Below are 25,175 nucleotides of genomic sequence, written 5' to 3'. Positions count from 1 at the left end.
GTTGGTTCCTCTATGTATTGCTGCAAAAAACTATCTTGCACACATTTTACAAACTCCAAACCATCCAGCCCTTTTACAGAATGGGTTTCCCAGTCTACATGTGGAAAATCAAAATCTCTGACAATGTTTACTCGGAACATAAACACTACAACTCAAGAAATTCTGTAGAGTTTCTAGTTACTGCTCCTAAGTGTCTCACACATAAAATTTCAGTTAGTTCTTACATACATCTTCTCTTCTCTGAAATCCATGTGCACTCCTTCCAAGCTCAACTCTTCTCTCAAATTGGACTCATAACACCATCTATTTCCGCAGTAGGTACTGTGTCTTCAGCGATCAGAGCCCCAATGCTTCAATCAGCACCCAGTTACTAATGACCTAACAGGAAGGGCTTTCAAAAATGGATCTGTGCTTGTGCTGTTGTCTGATAAATCATCCCACTACCTCCTTTGCTCCTCTATCCACCATTCTTTATCTCTGCCAAGCACTTAGAACATTTTCTCACATCTTTCATGGTACCTAGTTTTCTTTGTGGAAGACACAAGAGATTCTGCAGGTACTGGAAATCTTGAGCAACACACAAAATGCTGGAGGAGCTCCCCAGGGCAGCATCCATTGAGGAGCCTACGTTTCAGGACAGGAAAGGAAGGGGGCCAAGGCCAGAGTAAGGTGGGGGCAGCGGAGGAGCAGAAGCGAGCAAGTGATCAGTGAGACCAGGAGAAGGGGGAGGGATGAGGCAGGAGGGTAGAAAAGGGTATTATGTGAGAGTCTAGAGGTGATTGTTGGGGAAAGGAATCTCATGGGGAAGGCCAACACACCATGGTATAAAGGGAAGGAGATGGGGAACTAGAGGAAGGTGATGGACAGGTCATGAGCATGATGGAAGAGAAAGACTGAGGGAGAGACAGGAATAAGGGAACACAAAGAGCAGGAGAGGAAAACAGAAGGGAGTGGCTACCAGAGTTAGAGAAATATGGAAAAAGTGTAAGTGTTAGAATAATCTTCCAGCTTGCTGAATAGTAAACAGCAGGAACTCAGTGCATGTCAGTAAGTCAAAATATAGGAGAAGAATTAGGCCATTTGGCCCATGCCCTGCCATTTCGTCATGGCTGATCCATTTTCCCTCTCAGCCTCAATCTCCTGCCTTTGTCCTGTAACCTTTCATGTCCTGACAATCAAGAATCTATCGACCTCTAGCTTAATTACATAGAAACATAGAAACATAGAAAATAGGTTCAGGAGTAGGCCATTCGGCCCTTCGAGCCTGCACCGCCATCTATTATGATCATGGCTGATCATCCAACTCAGAACCCCGCCCCAGCCTTCCCTCCATACCCCCTGACCCCCGTAGCCACAAGGGCCATATCTAACTCCCTCTTAAATATAGCCAATGAACTGGCCTCAACTGTTTCCTGTGGCAGAGAATTCCACAGATTCACCACTCTCTGTGTGAAGAAGTTTTTCCTAATCTCGGTCCTAAAAGGCTCCCCTTTATCCTCAAACTGTGGCCCCTCTACATGTACATCTACACGAAACATTGCCGTAGAAAAGCAGCATCTATCGTCTAAGATCCTCACCACCCAGGTCAAGTTCTTTTCTCACTGCTGCCATCAGGTAGAAGGTACAGGAGCCTCAGGACTCACACCATCAGGTTCAAAAACAGAAACTACCCTTCAATCATCAGGCTCTTAAACAGAAGGGGGATTAACTACACTTTTTCTACTTCTGGTGTACCCACAACTGATGGTCTCACTTTAAGGACTCCTTATCTTGTTATTTCGTGCTCATTATTCATTGCTACTTATTTGCATTTGCAGCTTGTTGTCCATTGATCCTGTTTAAAATTACTGTCCTATAGATTTGCTAAGTATGCCTGCAGAAAAAGAACCTCAGGATTGCACGTGGTGACCCTGTTAGTAAATGTTACCAATGACTTGGACTGCACAGCCACCTGTGGCAATGAATTCCACAGATTGACTACCCTCTGGTTAAAAAAATTCCTCCTCATCTTTGTTCTAAAAGGATGTCTCTCTGTTCTGAGGTTGTGACTTCCAGTCTTAGACTCCCCCCACTATAGTTAACATCCTCTCCGCATCCACTCTTTCGAGGCCTTTCAACATTCAATAGGTTTCAATGAGATCTCCCTCCCTCCCATTCTTCTAAATTCCAATGAGTAGAGGCCCAGAGCCATCAAACAAGCCTTTCAATCCCTGAATCATTTTTGTGAAGCTCTTTTGAACCCTCGACAATGTCAGCACATCCTTTCTTAGATAAGGGGCTCAAAACTGCTCAGATTTTTGAATTTTCTCTCCATTTAGAAAATATTCTACTCTTTTATTTGTTCTACCAAAGTGCATGACCAAACACTTCCTGACACATTATTCCATCTGCCACTTCTTTGCCCATTCTCCTAATCTGTCTGTCCTTCTGTAACATCAGGGTCTTGCAGTTCCTTACCTCTACCCGTATTGATTCAACACCTTTCGACCCTATGTCACCTCGTTCTAATGATTGATATCATTTTTGACCAACATCCTTTTAGAGCCACGCCACCCCCTCTGCCTACCTGCCTGTCCTCTTGATACAATGTGTAACCTTGGACAATAAGCTCTGAGCTATAATCTTCTTTCAGCCACAATTCAGTGATGCCCACAACACCATACATGCCAATCTTTAACTGTGCTACAAGTTCATCTACCTTATTCCATACTGTGTGCATTCAAATATCAGAATCAGATTTATTATCACCGGCATGTGATGTGAAATTTGTTAACTTAACAGCAGCAGTTCAAAGCGATACATAATCTAGCAGAGAGAAAAAAATAATAACACCTTCAGTCCTATATTCATCATCCTTTTTTATTTTGTCCGCTTCTTACATTGCAACTCATCCCATTGAATGCAATTTTGCCCTATCACCAGCCTTTCCTTGCTAGCAGACTCACGTCTCTGTAAACCAGCTACCTCATCTTCAGCACTGGTTCCCATCCCCCTGAGAAATTAGTTTAAACCCACACAAACAATCTGTATTTGCGCATAAAAGAGGTGTCCTCTCCCTGACCATAGCCAGCACAACATTAAAGTGCACAGAGATCAATAAACACATTTCCTAGATGTCCACACAAAAGATGGCAGATTTAAAACATCACAATGGCACGGCAGTTAATGCTGCTATCTGAAAGTTCCAGAACCTCGTGCACTGTCTCCTTGGAATTTGCACATTCTCCTTGTTACGGTGGGAGGTTCCACTTTGGTGTTCTGCTTTCCTCCTACATCCTAAAAGTTTATCTAGTAGTTCACTGACTGCCGTAAATCACGCCTTGGTATAGGTTAATAGCAAAAATGAGTTGATGGACTATGTAAAAGACAGGGTTGCAGGGGCATAGGGAAATAAAGAGATGGGGATATAGTGGATGGGATTCTTTTGCAGGGAGTGGCATGCACCTGATGGGCTGAATGGTCTCATTTTGTGCTGTCAGAAATTGAAGACTGTATATTAGCTATCGCTTAAAAATCTAATCTCTACACTTCCTTGTAGAGATTAGATTTAAAACTCTATGAAGAGATGTAGTTCCACATTACACGAAAAGGATTGGATTTGCAGGGATAGCTTTATGGAATATAATGATTTGCAGTCCTCAACTAACTTTGACAACGTGGATGCGGGAAATAGCAAAAAACAGATGGCACTTAGAATCTGCCTGAAACTGACAGAATGAGAATCATCTCCTTAAGGACTGGAAAGTTCTATACGTTGCAACATGACAGTCTTTGTCACTAAAGCAAGGTATGCAGTCTGCAGTCATGTTCTAGAGCAATGAACCAGTTCCCAAAAATAGGGTAAACAATTAAAACGGGAAATGAAAAAAAATATATATACATACCATTACTAGCAAGTAGAAACAAATCTTTTAAAGTGCTTACTTCTGCAAATAATAAAAACAGAAATGCTCAATGTAGGGTACAAAATAAAAGTCAGAAACAGATAAACCAAATAAAATCATAATCAGCATTACAGTCTGGTCCAAATGCATTCTGCCCAAGTCCATCTGATTTAATGCCATTTATAAAATGCTTGTTTACACAACTTTCTTAACAAATTAATGGAAATTAATTATTACAAGTGCAAATTAAGTGAGAGGATGAACTGCCAAATAATTGTTTAACCTTTTCACTTTCCACCAGTACAATGCTGTTCATAGATCAATCAGCATTAGAAATGAAGGAATTCAGCAATAGAAAGGAGTGAGTTTACACCAGGAGAGGATAATTAATCCAGGGTGGTTAATTATCTACTTATTTCAGTTCAGTCTGTCAGTACAGCTTTCATGATGTATTATGCATTATAACTCCTCCTCACAGACACACAAAAGAGACAATCGTATCTTTTAAATTATTAAACCAAAAATTTACTCTGAGTGATTTAGCTTGGTTTATCAAAGACTGGGAATGCATGTGGTTTCATACTGTCATAGAATGCACAGCTGATGATTTCTCCATGCATCATACTGAAGTGTGGGAACAGACCTACCAAGATGAATTAGAACATTAACCAAATAGTGCAGGGCTGGCAATTCAGAGTTCCCTCCAGATCAGATAGCACATGAGTGAGTCTAAAACATCCCTATACAGTACTTAGAGGGTTCTACACCAGCTCAATGTGCACAGCGGTACTAAAGCTGCAGGTGCTGCTAAACGGAGCACTGTCTATAACAAAGCAAGGCCCTGGGATTAAATGATAGATCATGCAAGCACCATCAAAGATTATCACAGATTATATACCTATCTACATCAGCTTCAATTTAGTGAGAAATGTGCACACTTGAACAAAGAGGCATTCCACACTCCATTTGCAAACCAGGCCTTTATATTTCATATCATTTCAGAATGCAGGAGGGTCAGGGCACACTTATTTCATTGTTATTTCTGAACTAATCGAAGATTATGGCAAATTAAAATCCTGTATCCTACTATGAATACTCTATAGAGGAAATGGCATTTGAAATTGAATCGAGGTGATAAAGAAATGCATTTCAAATCATAACCACACCTGGAAGACTCCCCATTATATTTCTGCTGTATTTTACATTGCCCTGTCTCACTTACTAATGTACAAGGCATTGATCAAACTGCATAACACATATAACACACAAAATAGAGTACAACCTCAGCCCAATTTTGTGTGTGCAAAAAGTCCAATAATTCAAATTAACAAATATAAGACGTGAAAATCAAATTCTTAATTATCCAGCAACTTTATTTAATTAAATTCAAATGAATGGAAACCTAGATTAGGTTATCGTCTACACAAGGTCAGTAAGCCTGTGCTTTAGTAAAATAAAAACTCAATGGCAATGCTTCAAGAAGAGCTTTAAACTTTAATGAGCTTGTACACAATTAAGGGAATATTTCCTATACACCTGTGATTAATTTTCTTACAGGTGTCTTGGATAGCTAGTCATTACAAATTGAGGTTGCTCTGCCCCAAGAGAGCAGCCAGCTGTTTTCCCATGATGTTGAAGGGAATAGAAAAGGCCTGTCAAAAGGGCAATGTTATGATAGTCATGGAAGATTTTAACATGCAGGACAATTGGGAAAATCAGGTTGGTAATGGATCTCGAGAGAGAGAGTTTGTTGAATACCTGCGAGATGGCTTTTTAGAGCAGTTTGTCGTTAAGCCTACTAGGGGATCAGCTATACTGTACTGGGTGTTATGTAATGAACCAGAGGTGATTAGGGAGCTTAAAGTAAAAGAACCCTTAGGAAGCAGTGATCACAATATGATTGAGTTCAATTTAAAATCTGATAGGGAGAAAGTAAAGTCTGATATAGCAGTATTTCAGTGGAGCAAGGGAAATTACAGTGGTATGAGACAGGAGTTGGCCAAAGTAAATTGGAAGGAGATGCTGGCAGGGATGTCAGCAGAGCAGCAATGATGTGAGTTTCTGTGAAAAATGAGCATAGATGTACTCCAAAAACAAAGAAATATTCGAATAGCAAAATAGTACAACTGTGGCTGACAAGGGAAGTCAAAGCTAATGTAAAAGCAAAAGAGAGGACATAAAGCAAAAATTAGCAGGAATTGGGAAGCTTTTAAAAACCTACAGGGAGCAACTAAAAACATTGACAAATATGAAAGCAAGCTAGCAAATAATATCAAAGCAGATAGTAAAAGCTTTTTCAAATATGTAAGAAATAGAAGAGAGATGACAGTGCTAGAAAATGAAGCTGAAGAAATAATAACGGAGGACAAGGAGAGAGCAAATAAACTAAATGAGTTTTTTGCATCAGTCTTCACTGTGGAAGTCACTAACAGTGTGCTAGGTGTTTAAGGGTGAGAGGGAAGAGAAATGAGTACAGTTACTATTACAAGCAAGAAGATGCACAAAAAGCTGAAAGATCTGAGGGAGAACGTCACCCAGACCAGATGAACTGCACCCTAGGGTTCTGAAAGAGGTTATGACAGAGATTGTGGCAGCATTAGAAATTATCTTTCAAAAGTCATTGGACTCTGGCATGGTGCCAGAGGACTAGAAAATTGCAAATGTCACTCCACTCTTTAAGAAAGGAGGAAGGCAGCAGAAAGGAAATTATAGACCAGTTAGCCTGACCTCTGTGGTTGGGAAGATGTTGGAGTCAATCGTTAAGGATGAGGTTATGGAGTACTTGGTTACACAGGACAAGATAGTACAAAGTCAGCATGGTTTCCTGAAGGGAAAACCTTGTCTTAAGGAGATTACAAATAGGATAGATAAAGAGGATACAATGGATGTTGTATATTTCGATTTTCAGAAGACCTTTGACAAGGTGCAACACATGAGGCTGCTTACCAAGTTAACAGCCATGGTATTACAGGAAAGTTACTAACATGGTTAGAGCATTGGCTGATTGGTAGGAGGCAGTGAGTGGGAATAAAAGTATCCCTTTCTGGTTGGCTGCCAGTGACTAGTGGTGTTCCACAGGGTTCAGTGCTGAGACAATTTCATTTTATGCTGAATATAAATGATTTTGATGATGGAATAGATGGCTTTATTGCTTTATATATCACTGGTGAGGCCTCACCCTGAGTACTGTGAACAGTTTTGGGCTCCTCATCTAAGAAAAGATGTGCTGGCATTGGAGAGGGTTCAGAGAAGGTTCACAAGGATGATTCCCGGAATGATTCCAGGACAGCGCGGAGAGTTTAAAAAGGAAACCACTTCTATACAGCAGGCAGCAAAGTGTAGGGCTTTGCCTCAACATGCTTAGGCGGTAACGGGAAGAGGTGACAGCGAGGCACCAATTCTTTTTTTCCCCCCCTTGGTGAATCGGCCTGGACAGAGGAACAGCAGGGCTCACAGAGCTAACGGTTTAAAAAGTTTGTGTGTTTGGCGAGGTTAAGTGGATGAGTAGACTTATTTTTCCTTGTTTCATTCCTGTAGAATTAGGTAGCATGCCTGCAGGGTTAGTGCTTTGTTCAGGGTGTCAGATGCGGGAATCCTGGGAGACCTCCAGCCTCCCTGATGGCCACATCTGCACCAGGTGCACCGAGATGCAGCTCCTCAGAGATCGTGTTAGGGATCTGGAGCTGCAGCTTGATGACCTACTGCTTATCAGGGAAAGTGAAGAGGTGATAGACAGGAGCTACAGGGAGGTAGTCATCCCTGGGCTACAGGGGTCAGAAAACTGGGTGACTGTCAGGAGAGGGAAGGGAAATGCCCGGATAGTGGAGAGCACACCTATGGCTGCCCCCTCCACAGCAACAAGTATCTTGTTCTGGATGCTGTTGAGGGGAATGACCTGACCCGCCCACGGTGACCGGGTCTCTGGCACTGATCCTGGCGCTGTTGTGCAGGAGGGAAGGAGGGAGAAGGGGAATGTGGTAGTCATAGTGGATTCCACAGTCAGGGGAACAGACAGGAGATTCTGTGAGCCTGATACAGATACCCACATGGTGTGTTGCCTCCCAGGTCCCAGGGTACGGGATGTCTCAGATTGGGTCCAGAATATTCTGAAGGGAGAGGGCGAGCAGCCAGTTGTCTTGGTACATGTTGGTACCAATGACAGATAGGAAAAGGGAGGAGGTCCTGAAGAGAGATTTCCTGGAATTAGTTAGGAAGCTAAGGAGCAGGACCTCCAGGGTAGTAATCTCAGGATTGCTACCTGTGCCACCTGCTAGCGAGGGCAAGAATAGTAGGATCAGGCAAATGAATGTGTGGCTGAGAGACTGGTGCAGGGGGCAGGGCTTCAGATTTTGGATCATTGGAATCTCTTTTGGGGGAAGTATGATCTGTTCAAAAAGGACACCTGAACCCAAAGGGGACCAATATCCTGGTGGGAAGGTTTCATAGAGCTGTTAGGGAGGGTTTAAACTAAGTTGGCAGGGAGATAGAAACATAGAAAATAGGTGCAGGAGTAGGCTGTTTGGCCCTTCGAGCCTGCACCACCATTCAGTATGATCATGGCTGATCATCCAACTCAGAACCCAGTACCTGCCTTCTCTCCATACCCTTTGATCCATTTAGCCACAAGGGCCATATCTAACTCCCTCTTAAATATAGCCAATGAACTAGCCTCAACTGTTTCCTGTGGCAGAGAATTCCACAGATTCACCACTCTCTGTGTGTAGAAGTTCTTCCTCATCTCGGCCCTAAAAGGTTTCCCTTTTATCCTTAAACTGTGACTCCTCGTTCTGGACTTCCCCAACATTGGGAACGATTTTCCTGCATCTAGCCTGTCCAGTCCCTTTAGAATTTTATACATTTCAATCAGATACCCCCTCAATCTTCTAAATTCCAGCAAGTATAAGCCTAGTTGATCCAGTCTTTCATCTTATGAAAGTCCTGCCATCCCAGGAATCAATCTGGTGAACCTTGGAATCATGATGGGAACTGGAATGATGGAGCAGAGGATGGGGAAAACAGAAATAAATCTAAGATAGTGAGCAGTAAAGATGTCAGGAAGGACAGGCAGGTGATGGGGCAAACTTGCAGCTGTTGGGATGAGTTGCAGTGCAATCAAAGCAAAAAGTACAAATACTTAAATGCACGCAGCATAAGGAATAAGGTGGGTGATCTTGTTGTACAGCTACAGATTGGCAGGTATGATATTGTGGACATCACTGAAACATGGCTAAAGGATGCATGTCTCTGGTAGGGGAACATCCAAGGATAACAGTGTGACAGAAGGATAGGCAAGTAGGCAGAGGGGGTGGTGTGGCTTTATTGGTAAGAAATAATATCAAATCATTGGAAAGAGGCGACATAGGATCAGAAGGTGCAGAATCTTTATGGGTTGAGCTAAGAAATAGCAGGGGTAAAAGGACCCTGATGGTAGTTATATACAGGCCTCCCAACAGCTGCAGTGATGTGGACTACAAATTACAACAGGAAATAGAAAAGGCTTGTGAAGGGAAGTGAAGGGCTTGTGAAGGGATTGTGGAGGGATTTTAACATGCAAGTGGATTGGGAAAATCAGGTCCACACTGGATCTCAAGAGAGAGAATTTGTAGAATGTCTGCGAGATGGCTTTTTAGAACAACTTGTTGTTGAGCTCACTAGGGGATCGGCTGTATTGGATTGGGTATTGTGTAATGAACCGGAGGTGATTAGAGAGATTGAAGTGAAGGAACCCTTAGGAAGCAGTGATCATAACATGATTGAGTTCACTGTGAAATTTGAGAATGAGAAGCCGAAATCCAATGTGTCGGTATTTCAGTGGAGTAAGGGAAATTACAGTGGCATGAGAGAGGAACTGGCCAAAGTTGACTGGAAAGGGACACGGGCAGGAAGGACTGCAGAGCAGCAGTGGCTGGAGCTTATGCAGGAAGTGAGGAAGGTGCAAGATAGATAACACAAAATAATCTGCAGATGCTGGGATCAAAGCAACACTCACAACCCGCTGGAGGAACTCAGCAAGTCGGGCAGCATCCGTGGAAACGATGAGTCCACGTTTCCGGCCGGAATTCTTCGTCAGGACTGTAGGAAGGGGCAGAGGCCCTATAAAGAAGGTGGGGGAAGGTGGGATGGAGAAGGCTGGTAGGATCCAGGTGAAAAAACCAATAAGGGGAAAGACAAATGGGTAGGGGAGGGGAAGCAGGGAGGGGAAGGAGATGCAGTGGATGTTATGTATTTGGATTTTCAGAAGGCCTTTGACAAGGTGCTGCACACGAGGCTGCTAAACAAGAGCCCATGGAATTATGGGAAAGTTACATATGTGGATAGAGCGTTGGCTGATTGGCAGGAAACAGAGAGTGGGAATAAAGGGATCCCATTTGGGTTGGCTGCCAGTGGTGTTCCACAAGGGTCTGTGTTGAGGCCGCTTCTTTTTATGTTGTACATCAACGATTTGGATTATGGAATAGATTGCTTTGTGGCTAAGTTTGCTGATGATACAAAGATAGGTGGAGGGGCCGGTAGTGCTGAGGAAACAGAGAGTCTACAGAAAGACTTGGATCGATTGGGAGAATGGGCAAAGAAGTGGCAAATTAAAAACAATGTTGGAAAGTGTATGGTTATGCACTTTGGCAGAAGAAATAAACGGGCAGACTTATTTAAATGGGGAGAGAATTCAAAATTCTGAGATGCAATTCTTGGGAGTCATCGTGCAGGATACCCTTAAGGTTAACCTCCAGGTTGAGTTGGTGGTGAAGAAGGCGAATGCAATGTTGGCATTTATTTCTAGAGGAACAAAGTATAAGAGCAGGGATGTGATATTGAGGCTCTATAAGGCACTGGTAAGACTTCACTGGGTGTACTGTGTTCAGTTGTGGGCTTCTTATTTAAGAAAGGATGTGCTGATGTTGGAGAGGGTTCAGAGAAGATTCACTAGAATGATTCCGGGAATGAGAGGGTTAACTTATGAGGAACTTTTGACCACTCTTGGACTGTACTCCTTGGAGTTTAGAAGAATGAAGGGAGACCTCATAGAAACATTTCGAATGTTGAAAGGCATGGACAGAGTGGATGTGGCAAAGTTGTTTCCCATGATGGGGGAGTCTAGTACGAGAGGGCATGACTTGATTGAAGGGCGCCCATTCAGAACAGAAATGCGATGAAATTTTTTTAGTCAGAGCGTGGTGAATCTATGGAATTTGTTGCCACGGGCAGCAGTGGAGGCCAAGTCATTGGGTGTATTTAAGGCAGAGATTGATAGGTATCTGAGTAGCCAGGGCATCAAAGGTTATGGTGGGAAGGTGGGGGAGTGGGACTAAATGGGAGAATGGATCAGCTCATGATAAAATGGCGGAGCAGACTCGATGGGCCAAATGGCCGACTTCTGCTCCTTTGTCTTATGGTTTTATGATCTAAAATGGTTATACGGTGTTTGCTACAGTACAGATAAATAAAAGCATCTGCCAAACAAATTTTAGGGCAGCACAGTATGCAATTGAAAATGTAATGCTGTTGCAGGGCCAGCAATCGGGGTTCGATTCCACCGCTGTACATTTTCCCCGTGAATGCATGGGTTTCTCAAAGATGCACAGGTTTGTGGGTTAATTGGTCACAAGACTGCATTGGTTGGTGCGAGCACTGTTACCATGCTGTCACAAAATAAATAAAAATAACTGCAATGCAAATACAGGTGTCCCCCGCTTTTCGAACGTTCGCTTTACGAAACCTCACTGTTACGAAAGACCTCCCTGTTTTTGCTAACAGAAGGTGTTTTCACTGCTACAAAAAAAATCAGCGTGCGGCCCAAGCAGCCGCTTTCCCCCGGATACAGAACGGCATTGCTTAAACACGTTGCATTGAGCAGCCGTTAGCAAGGTGAGTTCTAAGGTGTCAGAAAAGCCTGAAAGAGCTCATAAGGGTGTTACACTTAGCGTAAAGCTAGACATAATTAAGCGTTTTGATCGTGGTGAACGAAGTCAGGACAAGGTGAGTTTGGCTTGTGGAAGCTGATGAATATCATGTTGAAGAGGTTTTGGCATCCCATGACCAAGAACTGATAGATGAAGAACTGATGCAATTGGAAGAGGAAAGGATAATAATCGAAACCAAATTCATTAGCAAAATGAACGTGAAGCAACTGTGTGAGATTTTTGCTGCAATGATAAAATATGACTTTAATTTTGAAAGGGTACGTAGGTTTAGGGGATATTTGCAGGATGGTTTGAGTGCTTACAAAGAACTGTATGACAGAAAAATGCGCGAGGCTCAGCAGTCAAGCAAGCCTTCCACATCAGCTACAGCAGACGACGAACCTGGACCTTCGACATCGAGGCGGGCAGTCATAGGAGAAGATGAGCTGCCTGCCCTAATGGAAACAGATGACGATGAGATGACACCCCAGTGTCCCACCACCCCAACCCGCAGGCCGTGGACAGATACCGATTCGCGGAGAATGCAGCGGTAGCCGGGAGGCACACAGCACATCTTTAAGAAAAAAGCCGAAATAAACATGCTAATTAATTAGGTGCCGCCCGACTCGTAATTGTCGGCCCAGATCAGAGGCAATGCAATCGGCAATCACCTCTGATCTGGGCCGACAATTACGTGTTGGGCGGCACCTAATTAATTAGCATGTTTACTTCGGCTTTTTTCTTAAAAATCTGCTGGATGCCTCCCGGCTACCGCTGTACCCCTGCATGCTTCGTGGATCAGTATCGGTCGGCAGCCCGGACGGTGGGGGCCACTCACCACCCCAACCTGCGACGACTCTGCCTAACACACCATCATCAGTGTGCTCGGCGCTGTCCCGATTCCGGTAAGTGATACTAAACTGTACATACATTATTTCTACTTTATATCGGCTGTGTATTTTTACATGTTATTTGGTATGATTTGACAGTTTCATAGCTTAAAGGTTACTGGAGAGAGTGTTTTTGCCAACAGTGCTTGCGTGAGATTTTCGCTATGGAGAACAGTGCCGGCAATGATTGTGAAAAAGTATTTCTACTTTATATAGGTTGTGTATTTATCATATCATTCCTGCTTTTACTATATGTTACTGTTATTTTAGGTTTTATGTGTTATTTCGCATGATTTGGTAGGTTATTTTTGGATCTGAAAATGCTCACAAAATTTTCCCATATAAATAAATGGTAATTGCTTCTTCGCTTTACGACGTTTCGGCTTACGAACCGTTTCATAGGAACGCTCTACCTTCGGATGGCAGGGGAAACCTGTATTCCAGTACTCATTGGGCAAATCCAACAATGTAAGAAATGGCTAGAGTTCAACATTACCCGTAAGATCTCTTTCCCTGAACTGTATCATTGGGAATATCATGGTGTCAGCAACTTGTTTAGCTAGTTCCGTATGGAGAGAATTGAGCTGCAAAGAAAAAGAATTTTATTAGTTACACTCATTACCAATCAACGATGAACTGACCATCCTAACGATATATACAGTACATATCACAGAGCCTACAGCACAGAAAATGGCACTTAGCCCAAATCCTCATGGCCTGCTGAATAAGGTCACCCAAACCAAAAGCCATGGATGAATCAGGAGATTCATAGTCTACTGAGGGCTAGATATGAGCATTTACAACCAGTGATCCAGAACCATACAACCTATGGAAGGTTATTTTACGAGCCAACAAACAATTCTGATTGAAATTGCAGAATGGAATCAGAAGCACTTTAGCTCTGGCAGGGTTTGCATGTCATTACTTCCTACATGGCAAAACCTAACATCATGAATGGCTGCAATGCTTCACTCCCAGATGAGCCCAAATGCCTTTTATGCACATTTTGAAGGTGAGAATAAAACTACACCCTGACAAGTGGTGTCCACATCTCTGAGGATCTGTCCTGGGTCTAACATATTGATACAGTTACAAAGAAAGCACAACTGTTGCTATACTTCAATAGGAGTTTGAGAAGAATTGGAATGTTACCAAAGACACTCACAAATTCCTACAGGTGTACTGTGGAGAATATTCTAACTGACTGCATCACTGTCTGATATGGAGAGGCAAGTGCACAGAATTGTGTCCAATTATGCACATATTCATTCTTGGTAAAAGTGAACAGGATTGAAAGAGTGCAGTAAAAATTCACAAGGATGTTACCAGGACTTGAGGACCTGAACTATAGGGCAAGGTTGAGTAGGTTCGGACTTCATTCCCTAGAGCATAGAAGACTGAAGGGAGATTTGACATAGAGGTATACAATATTATGAAGGGTATAAATAGGGTAAATGCAAGCTGGCTTTCTACACTGTTGGGCAAATCTACTTGAGGTCATGGGTTAAGCGTGAAAGGTAAAATGTTTAAAGGGGACCTGAGGGCGAACTTCTTCACTCAGAGGGTGGTGAGGGTGTGGAATGAGCTGCCAACGCAAATGGTGGATGCTGGGTCAATTTCAACACTGAAGAGAAATTTGGATAGGTACGTGGATGGGAGGGGTATGGAGGGCTATGGTCTGAGAGAAGGTTGATGGGATGAGCCAGATTAATGGTTTGGCAGAAGGGCCTGTTTCTGTGCCGTAGTGTTCTGTGTCTCTATGACATGCCCTCTTCTCATATCTGCTATCAAGGACAATGTAAAGGAGCCTGAAAACACACACTCAATGTTTCAGGAACAGCTTCTTCCCCTCTGCTATAAGATTTCTGAATGGACATTGAGCCCATGAACATCACTTCAGTATTTTACCCTTTCTGCACTACTTATTTAATATTTTATAGTTTATAATTTATAGTTTTTATTATGTATTGCAATGTATTGCCATAAAACAACAAATTTCACAACATATGCCTGTGATATTACACAAAATGCTGGAAGAACTCAGCGGGCCAGGCAGATTCTGTGGAAAAGAGTAAACAGTCAACATTTCGGGCTGAGATCCTTCATCAGGCCCAAAACGTCGACTGTACTATTTTCCACAGATGCTGCCTGGCCTGCTGAGTTCCTCCAGCATTTTGTGTTTGTTGCTTGGATTTCCAGCATCTTCAGGTTTTCTCACCTCTGATATTAAACCTGATTCTGAACTTAATCAGCTCACTTACACTCTCAGCCAAGTTATTTATATTACATTTATTTATATTATAAACAAGAAAACAGGGATACATTTCCTGCAGTCTGCCCTATCTACTCTCCTGATATGTTTACATAGCCCAATCGTCTCCTCTCTTTACTTCCTCTGCTCCAGGGAGAACGGACCTAGCTTCTCCAATCTCTCCTCAGATATGAACTGCTCCATCCCAACAACATCTCCTCTGCACCATCTTCAGCACAATCACATCTTTCCCATAGTGTGGTGACCAGAACTGCACACGGTACTCTCCAGCGAGGTTTAAGCAATGTTTTATAAAACTGAAGCATATCCTGTGTCTTTTGCTGACTAATGAAGACCAGTATTCTCTACACCTCTTTAACCACATGGTGGTGCAAGGAGTGTACCAAATGCTACGTATTTCCAGCATTTTTGTTCTTTTTAATATAAAACTCAACTTCTTTTCCATTTTCCTTCAAGTACTCATCAACCTCTATTTACATTTCTGACCTACACAAAATTCTTCACAAGCATTTGGACAGACAAGACTCATTTTGAGGGGTCAGTGGTGAAAAGCATGAGCAGCTTCAGGTTCCTAGTGATGAAGTCTTAAGGGGATTCCCAAATTCCTGTAAATAATGGTTAAGCTTGAGTCTGTGTATCCTGGTTTGAGAATGGCTGCAGCGTGTTTGAGCAGCTGCTCTTTGGAGTGAGATAAGGATTTAACAGGGGGATGGGAACCGGCATGATAGAGCGGAGGAAGGGGAAAACAGAAATAAATCTAAGATAGTGAGCAGTAAAGATGTCAGGAAAGACAGGCAGGTGATGGGGCAAATTTGCAGCCACTGGGATGAGTTGCAGTGCAATCAAAGCAAAAAGTACCAAATACTGGACTTAAGGTGTTATACTTAAATGCACACAGCATAAGGAATAAGGTGGATGATCTTGTTGTACAGCTACAGATTGGCAGGTATGATATTGTGGCCATCACTGAGACCTGGCTAAAGGATGCATGTCTCTGGGAGCTGAACGTCCAAGGATACACGGTGTATCGGAAGGATAGGAAGGTAGGCAGAGGGGGAGGCGTGGCTTTATTGGTAAGAAATGATATTAAATCATTAGAAAGAGGTGACATTGGATCAGAAGATGCAGAATCTTTATGGGTTGAGCTAAGAAATAGCAGGGGTAAAAGGACCCTAATGGCAGTTATTTATAGGCCTCCAAACAGTTGCAGTGATGTGGACTACAAATTACAACTGGAAATAGAAAAGGCTTGTCAGAAGGGCAGTGTTATGATAATTGTGGGGGATTTTAACATGTGAGTGGATTGGGAAAATCAGGTCAGCACTGGATCTCAAGAGAGAGAATTTGTAGAATGTCTGCGAGATGGCTTTTTAGAACAGCTTGTTATTGAGCCCACTAGGGGATCGGCTGTACTAGATTGGGTATTGTGTAATGAACTGGAGGTGATTAGAGAGATTGAGGTGAAGAAACCCTTAGGAGGCAGTGATCATAACATGATTGAGTTCACTGCGAAATCTGAAAAAGCCGAAATCCAATGTGTTGGTATTTCAGTGGAGTAACGGAAATTACAGTGGCATGAGAGAGGAACTGGCCAAAGTTGACTGGAAAGGGACATTAGCAGGAAGGACGGCAGAGCAGCAGTGGCTGGAGTTTATGCAGGAAGTGAGGAAGGTGCAAGACAGATATATTCCAAAAAAGAAGAAATTTCTGAATGGAAAAAGGATACAAGAGGATTGGGAAGTTTTTAAAAGCTTACAAAAGGAAACTAAGAAGGTCATTAAGAGGGAAAAGATGAATTACGAAAGGAAGCTAGCAAGTAATATCAAAGAGGATACTAAAAGCTTTTTCAAGTATATAAAGAGTAAAAGACAGGTGAGAGTAGATATAGGACCAATAGAAAATGATGCTGGAGAAATTGTAATGGGAGATAAGGAGATGGTGGAGGAACTGAACGAGTATTTTGCATCAGTCTTCACTGAGGAAGACATCAGCAGTATACCAGACACTCAAGGGTGGCAGGGAAGAGAAGTGTGCGCAGTCACAATTACGACAGAGAAAGTACTCAGGAAGCTGAATAGTCTAAGGGTAGATAAATCTCCCGGACCAGATGGAATGCACCGTTCTGTTCTGAAGGAAGTAGCTGTGGAGACTTTGGAAGCATTAAAAATTATCTTTCAATGAGGACAGATAGTAGCGCGCCGCGGGTGCGCAGCCCTCCGGTGAAAAATGATATCGTATTCGTTAAATAGGGGCCCTGGACAATTCTGATTTGATGGAGACAGCCGTGAAAGCACAGGGGAACATCTGGACAAATTTCTGAAACGCCAGTTCGCTGCTGTTGTTACTGCGCGGTCAGGAATCTTCCGGAGGGAAGGCCTCAAAATCCCCGGCTTTGCCTGCTGTTGGCGACCAAGATTGAGGTCGAATCGTTCAGACAGAGATGGCGCTCAGTACTCGGTGTCGGAGAGCTGATCGGAGGCTCGAAGTTTTCTGATGACTCAGGGTCGGACTGTGTTCGGGCATGACAGGGAAAGTTTTCTTCCTTCTCCTGTCTGCGTGAGATGTGGGTCATTTGAGAGACTTTGAACTTTTTACTGTGCTCATGGACTTCTTCATCAAGTTATGGTATTGTTGCACTGTTGAAACTATATGTTATAATTATGTGGTTTTGTTAGTTTTTTTCAGTCTTGGTCTGTCTTGTGTTTTGTGATATCACACCGGAGGAAACATTGTATCATTTCTTAATGCATGCATTACTAAATGACAATAAAAGAGGACTGCGTGTCTTCATAATCTAAAAAAAAGTTGATAAGATTCTGGCATGGTGCTGGAGGACTGGAAGATTGCAAATGTCACTCCGCTATTTAAGACGGGGGCAAGGAAGCAAAAAGGAAATTATAGACCTGTTAGCTTGACATCAGTAGTTGGGACGTTGTTGGAGTCGATTGTCAAGGATGAGGTTATGGAGTACCTGGAGGCATATGACTAGATAGGCAGAACTCAGCATAGTTTCCTTAAAGGAAAATTCTGCCTGACAAACCTATTACAATTTTTTGAGGAAATTACAAGTAGGCTGGACAAGCGAGATGCAGTGGATGTTGTATATTTGGATCTTCAGAAGGCCTTCGACAAGGTGCCACACGAGGCTGCTAACCAACATAAGAGCCCATGGAGTTACGGGGAAGTTACATATGTGAATAGGGTGTTGGCTGATTGGCAGGAAACAGAGTGGGAATAAAGGGATCCTATTCTGGTTGGCTGCCAATTACCAGTGGTGTTCCACAGGGGTCTGTGTTGAGGCCGCTTCTTTTTGCATTGTACATCAACGATTTGGATTATGGAATAGATTGCTTTGTGGCTAAGTTTGCTGATGATACAAAGATAGGTGGAGGGGCCGGTAGTGCTGAGGAAACAGAGAGTCTGTTTCAGAGAGACTTGGATAGATTGGAAGAATGGGCAAGGAAGTGGCAAATGAAATACAATGTTGGAAAGTGTATGCATATGCACTTTGGCAGAAGAAATAAACGGGCAGACTATTATTTAAATAGGGAGAGAATTCAAAGTTCTGACATGCAACGGGACTTGGGAGTCCTTGTACAGGATATCCTTAAGGTTAACCTCCAGGTTGAGTCGGTGGTGAAGAAGGCAAATGCAATGTTGGCATTCATTTCTAGAGGAATAGAGTATAGGAGCAGGGATGTGATGTTGAGGCTCTATAAGGCGCTGGTAAGACCTCACTTGGAGTACCGTGGGCAGTTTGGCTCCTTATTTAAGAAAGGATGTGCTGACGTTGGAGAGGGTACAGAGAAGATTCACTAGAATGATTCCAGAAATGAAAGGGTTAACATATGAGGGACATTTGTCCGCTCTTGGGATTGTATTCCTTGCAGTTTAGAAGAATGAGGGGGGACCTCATAGAAACATTTCGAATGTTGAAAGGCATGGACAGAGTGGATGTGGCAAAGTTGTTTCCCATGATGGACGAGTCTAGTACCAGCGGGCATGACTTAAGGATTGAAGGGCGCCCGTTCAGAACAGAGATGCAAAGAAATTTTCTGTGCCAGAGGGTGGTGAATCTATGGAATTTGTTGCCACGGGTGGCAGTGGAGGCCAAGTCATTGGGTGTATTTAAGGCAGACATTGATAGGTATCTAAGTAGCCAGGGCATCAAAGGTTATGGTGAGAAGGTGGGGGAGTGGGACTAAATGGGAGAATGGATCAGCTCATGATAAAATGGCGTAGCAGCCTCAATGGGCCGAATGGCCAACTTCTGCTCCTTTTTCTTATGGCCTTATAGCCTAAAAGCTCACAAAACCCACAAAAGGATGTCTCCTGATTTTTCACACCTTTTGGTTTTGACAAAAGGTGTTTGCTGATGGAGATTAGACAGGACATTCCTTTTTTAATTCAAGCATAAAAATTGGTGTATGTTCTTATCTTTGTAATTAAGTTTTGGCTCCAACAAACCAGGTAGGGCATTCCTTTCTTAATTAAAGTGGCTAGAGTGTCTATCAAACTGATTGTCCTTTTGTATCAATAATCCACTTACTTGACTGGAATATCTATTTTGTTTGAGGTGATTAAGTGGTCTTTGTCTCGGACTATCACTGTTGCTGAACATGTGACTTTGGGGGTTAGCTAGAAATTGTTTTCTGCATACGTGACAAAGATGGTATAAAAGCTCCGTATCTCTGTGCTTCAACAGAGAGAACTCCATGGCTGACTCTGTAAAGAGTGCAGAAAGAGGGTTCTCTCTCGCGGCTTGCTACTAATAAGGGTGGAAAAGAATCAACTGTGGTACTTGTTTCATTAGTTGTCAGCATCTCAGTGGATCTATACTGGGTCCAACATATTGATGCCATCACAAAGATGACATGCTAACAGGTCTACTTGTGTCTGTCAGTGATAAAAAATCCTGATTCTGCCTTCAGCAATGACTCACATTGCAGGCTGCTCTGGGAAGACCAGGCCCCATGCAAACCAGAGACAACCAGTTAGGTAGGAAGTAGAGAGCACTGGTTGAAGATCATTTCTTCAAACAGATGACTAGTAGTGTGCCGCAGGGTTTGGTGTTGGGACTCCTAACTCAAGCCCTCTAATCCTGGCAACATCCTCTAAAATGCTCTTCGCACTTCCTCTAGTTGAGCCGTATTAGTAATTTGTGATCTATGTAAATTATTTCAATGCAGATCATGCATTTTGGAAAGTCAAACCAGCACGGGACTTAAATTTAATGGTTGGGAACTGGGAGTGTAATGGAACAGAAAGTGCAAACTTCATCAAAAACAGTGTCACAGATATACAGGGCAGAGAAAAGGCATTTAGCACACTGGCTTTCATCAGTCTGGGCACTGAGTGTAGAAGTTGTACAAGTTGTTGGTGAGGCCGATCTTGGAGTACTGTGAACTGGTTTGGTAACCCTCTTATAGAAAATGCATGATGAAACTGCAAATAGTGATGAAAATATTTATGAGGATGTTGCCAGGACTAGAGAGCCCAGGTGGTAGGGACAAGTTAGAACATAGAACATAGAATAAGTTGGCCAAACTAGGTCTTTATTCCCCAGAATATAGGAAAATGAGCAACCTTGGAGCTGAAAATTATGATAAGCACAGATAAGGCTGATGGTAACATTCTACTCCCCAAGATAAGGGAGTCAAAAAGTAGAGAGCATAGGCTTAGGGTGAGAAGGAAGCTGAGGGGCAACTTTTCATCGGAGGGTGGTGAGTATATGAAAGGAGCTGCCAGAGGAAGTGGTTGAGGTAGGGAAAATAGTATTATTAAAAAGCATTTGGAAAGGTACATTACGATGGGAGTCTCTGGGCTTAATGCAAGAAATTGAGACTAGCTGGGTGGGCACCACGGTATACAGAATTTACAATTTATTTAAATCCCACGTCAATCTCACAACGTGAGATAGTAAAAATCTTTGCATTATAACTCAGTGACAATGTACAGACATGTGAAATTATAAGTCTAATGGCTTGTAGGAACAAGCTGCCCCATAGCCTGTTAGTCCTGGCATGGTCGGGATAGATGGAATTGGGCTGAAGGCCATTTACCTGTGATGTATTGCTCTAAGACTGGATGACTTGGAAACGTCCTTATAAATCTCTTCTACAGCATTTTAGCAAGAGTCACCACAGCTCTATGCTCCAAGGTAATTATAGAAAGATGCAAGGGTAGTCAGCAACTTAAAGCCCTGTAGTGGGGGGGAAGGTTGATTTCAAAATTATTAAACACAGCCAACCAAATAGCATGGGAACAGCTTTTGAGTAAATCTCCAGCTGAGGTGGGAATCTTTTAAAAGTGAAATGGCAAGAATTCAAGGCCAACATATTCCCACAACAGTGAATGGTAAAAATTACACATCCAGAGAATTCTAGATGTCATGGGACATCGAGAGTTTGATAAAGAACATTTATTAAGTCTACCAAGACCAAGAGGGTGGTCAAGGAAAGGGAGGGGGGGTGGGAGGTCGGAGCCACAGGAATTCAGCAAGGTTTTAAGTGAATACTTCTCTTACATTTTCACTAGAAGAAAGACAATATGCTGGAGATTCTGGGGAGGAGCTGTTGACATTCTAGAGAATATTATCATTAAAAAATGTGTTAGAAAGGTGGATAAATCCCAGAGCTGAAAGAGATCCATCCCAAGGTACTATGAGAAGCAAAATTAAAGATATCTAGGATCCCAGTGAGGTGCCAGAAAACTGGAGGACAGCAAATCTGTTTTCTCAGGAAGGAAAGTAGGAATGCAACAAGTAATTTCAGCCCAGGGTCTTATTTTGTGGGAACAAATCTCTCCGAATATAATTCAATGGGACAGGATTAATTTACTCTGATCAGAGATAGCATGACTTTTTTGTGTTATTTAGGAAGTCCTATTTTATTCCAGATTTTTGAAGATGTAACTCAGTATACTGATGAGAGAGGTAAGGCTGATGTAGTCCACATAAAGAAAGACAAGATTCCATATGGAAGGCTAGTCCAAAGATTTTGGGCAAATTGACAAACTGAATCCAAAATTGGCTTGGTAATGGGAGATAAAGAATGACAGTGGATGGGTATTTTTGGGATTAGGAATGCCGTGACCAGTGGTGTACCACCGGGATAGGTACTAGCACCTTAATGTTTGCTATATAACTTAGTTATCAATGTAAGAGGAATGATCAGTAATTTTGTAGATAATGATAGTTTCACTCAGGAAGACACTGATCAATTGGTGAATTGGGCAAAGCAATGGCAGATGGAATTTAATCTTTCTAAGCAATACATTTGGGAGGTCAAAGTTAGAATATAGACTAAGTAGATAGGGCGGCAGACTTGACACTGTCCTTCATTAGCCAGGGCATAGACATAACGGAAGGGAAGCTACGGTGCAACTTTATAAAATTATGCACTGTTTTAACTGCCATTGTGCAGAAAGAACATGAATGTATTGGAGAGAGAGCATATGAGTTCACCAAATGTTATGAGAAGGGTTTGTTTATCTTGCAGTGGAGTAAGCTGAGAAAGACCAGAAACAGGTGTACAAAATTATGAGGGGCATAGAATAGGGTAGTCAGTAGTAAACATGTCTCTGCAGCAGAAGTATTTAGAACAGGGCATAGGTTTAACAAAAGGATTGAGAGGTCTACAGGGGACACAACTTAAAAAACTGGCTGGAACCTGGAACATACTGACCGAGTGGGAGCCAGAGACAGCTAACATTGCAACATTTACAAAGTATCTAGTCATGCACTTGAATCATCAGAAGCATGTTGACCAAGTACTTGTAAATGGGATTAGTACAGATGGGTACTTGATGGAAGAAACAATTGTCACTTAGCTCCATCTCTAGACTGGTAGAATATTGGTTAATAGCTGAATCAGGGCAAGGAAGTAGGGCTAATGGCCTAATGGCCCATCCTGATTCTATTTCCTGTCAGGTAGCACTAGCCAATAACATGTTCATTAAGTAACACACACAAAATGTTGGAAGAACTCAGCAGGCCAGACAGCATCTATGGAAAAGAATAAACAGTCGACATTTTGGGCCGAGACCCTTCATCAGTTCTGGTTCCTCCAGCATTTTGTGTGCGCGGTTTTGAATTTCCAGCCCCCAAAGATTCTTTCATGTTTAGAAACATAGAAAATAGGTGCAGGAGTAGGCCATCAGGCCCTTCGATCATGCACCGCCAGTCAGTACGATCATGGCTGATCATCCAACTCAGAACCCTGTACCTGCCTTCTCTCCATACCCCCTGATCCCTTTAGCCACAAGGGCCATATCTAACTCCCTCTTAAACATAGCCAATGAACTGGCCTCAAATGTTTCCTGTGGCAGAGAATTCCACAGATTCACCACTCTCTGTGTGAAGAAGTTTTTCCTCATCTCAGTCCTAAAAGGCTTCCCCTTTATCCTCAAACTGTGACCTCTCGTTCTAGACTTCCCCAACATCGGGAACAATCTTCCTGCATCTAGCCTGTCCAATCCCTTTAGGATTTTATACGTTTCAATCAGATCCCCCCTCAATCTTCTAAATTTCAGAGGGTATAAGCCTAGTCGATCCAGTCCTTCATCATATGGAAGTCCTGCCATCCCAGGAATCAATCTGGTGAACCTTCTTTGTACTCCCTCTATGGCAAGGATGTCTTTCCTCAGATTAGGGGACCAAAACTGCACACAATACTCTAGGTGTGGTCTCACCAAGGCCTTGTACAACTGAAGTAGTACCTCCCTGCTCCTGTACTCGAATCCTCTTGCTATGAATCCCAGCATACCATTCGCCTTTTTCACCGCCTGCTGTACCTGCATGCCCACTTTCAATGACTGGTGTACAATGACACCCAGGTCTCGTTGCACCTCCCCTTTTCCTAATCGGCCACCATTCAGATAATAATCTATTTTCCTGTTCTTGCCACCAAAGTGGATAACCTCACATTTATCCACATTAAATTGCATCTGCCATGAATTTGCCCACTCACCTAACCTATCCAAGTCACCCTGCATCCTCTTAGCATCCTCCTCACAGCTAACACTGCCGCCCAGCTTCGTGTCATCCATAAACTTGGAGATGCTACATTTAATTCCCTCATCTAAGTCATTAATATATATTGTAAACAACTGGGGTCCCAGCACTGAGCCTTGCGGTACCCCACTAGTCACTGCCTGCCATTCTGAAAAGGTCCCATTTATTCCCACTCTTTGCTTTCTGTCTGTCAACCAATTCTCTATCCACATCAATACCATACCCCCAATACCGTGTGCTTTAAGTTTGCACACCAATCTCCCGTGTGGGACCTTATCAAAAGCCTTTTGAAAATCCAAATATACCACATCCACTGGTTCTCCCCTCTCCACTCTACTAGTTACATCCTCAAAAAATTCTATGAGATTCATCAGACATGGTTTTCCTTTCACAAATCCATGCTGACTTTGTCCAATGATTTCACCGCTTTCCAAATGTGCTGTTATCACATCTTTGATGACTGACTCTAGCATTTTCCCCACCATCGATGTTAGGCTAACCGGTCTATAATTCCCCGGTTTCTCTCTCCCTCCTTTTTTAAAAAGCAGGGGGACATTAGCCACCCTCCAATCCTCAGGAACTAGTCCAGAATCTAAAATTTTGAAAAATTATCACTAATGAATCCACTATTTCTTGGGCCACTTCCTGAAGCACTCTGGGATGCAGACCATCTGGCCCTGGGAATTTATCTGCCTTTAATCTCTTCAATTTACCTAACATGTATTTCCCTCAGTTCCTCCATCTCACTAGACCCTCTGTCCCCTACTATTTCCGGAAGATTATTTATGTCCTCCTTAGTGAAGACAGAACCAAAGTATTATTCAATTGGTCTGCCATGTCCTTGCTCCCCATAATCAGTTCACCTGTTTCTGTCTGTAGGGGACCTACATTTGTCTTAACCAATCTTTTTCTTTTCAAATATCTATAAAAGCTTTTACAGTCAGTTTTTATATTCCCTGCCAGCTTTCTCTCATAATCTTTTTTCCCTTTCCTAATTAAGCCCTTTGTCCTCCTCTGCTACACTCTTGAGTTTCTCCAAGTCCTCAGGTGTGCCGCTTTTTCTGGCTAATTTGTATGTTTCTTCTTTGGAATTGATACTATCCCTAATTTCCCTTGTCAGCCACAGGTGCACCACTTTCCCTGGTTTATTCTTTTGCCAAACCGGGATGAACAATTGTTGTAGTTCATCCATGCGATCTTTAAATGCTTGCCATTGCA

General features: G+C 42.7%; 1 protein-coding gene across 5 annotated transcripts in view; it reads right to left on the bottom strand.

The window, feature by feature from the left end:
• Nucleotides 1-25,175, bottom strand: part of appl2 (adaptor protein, phosphotyrosine interaction, PH domain and leucine zipper containing 2) — a 137,603-nt gene that overhangs the window by 75,068 nt on the left and 37,360 nt on the right. For all 5 annotated transcript variants that reach the window (XM_072241685.1, XM_072241682.1, XM_072241681.1 and 2 more), the window contains 2 exons: nt 13,169-13,256; nt 3,885-3,926 (listed from right to left, as the gene is read on the bottom strand). In XM_072241685.1, coding sequence (XP_072097786.1) covers nt 3,885-3,926; nt 13,169-13,256 — 130 coding nt within the window. The remainder of the gene's footprint in view (nt 1-3,884; nt 3,927-13,168; nt 13,257-25,175) is intronic.

Source organism: Mobula birostris, chromosome 23, assembly GCF_030028105.1.
Source record: "Mobula birostris isolate sMobBir1 chromosome 23, sMobBir1.hap1, whole genome shotgun sequence".
In the NCBI taxonomy this organism is placed as follows: Eukaryota; Metazoa; Chordata; class Chondrichthyes; order Myliobatiformes; family Myliobatidae; genus Mobula; species Mobula birostris.
The sequence above is the reverse complement of the archived record's forward strand: the minus strand, read 5'-3'. Positions and strand labels throughout refer to the sequence as shown.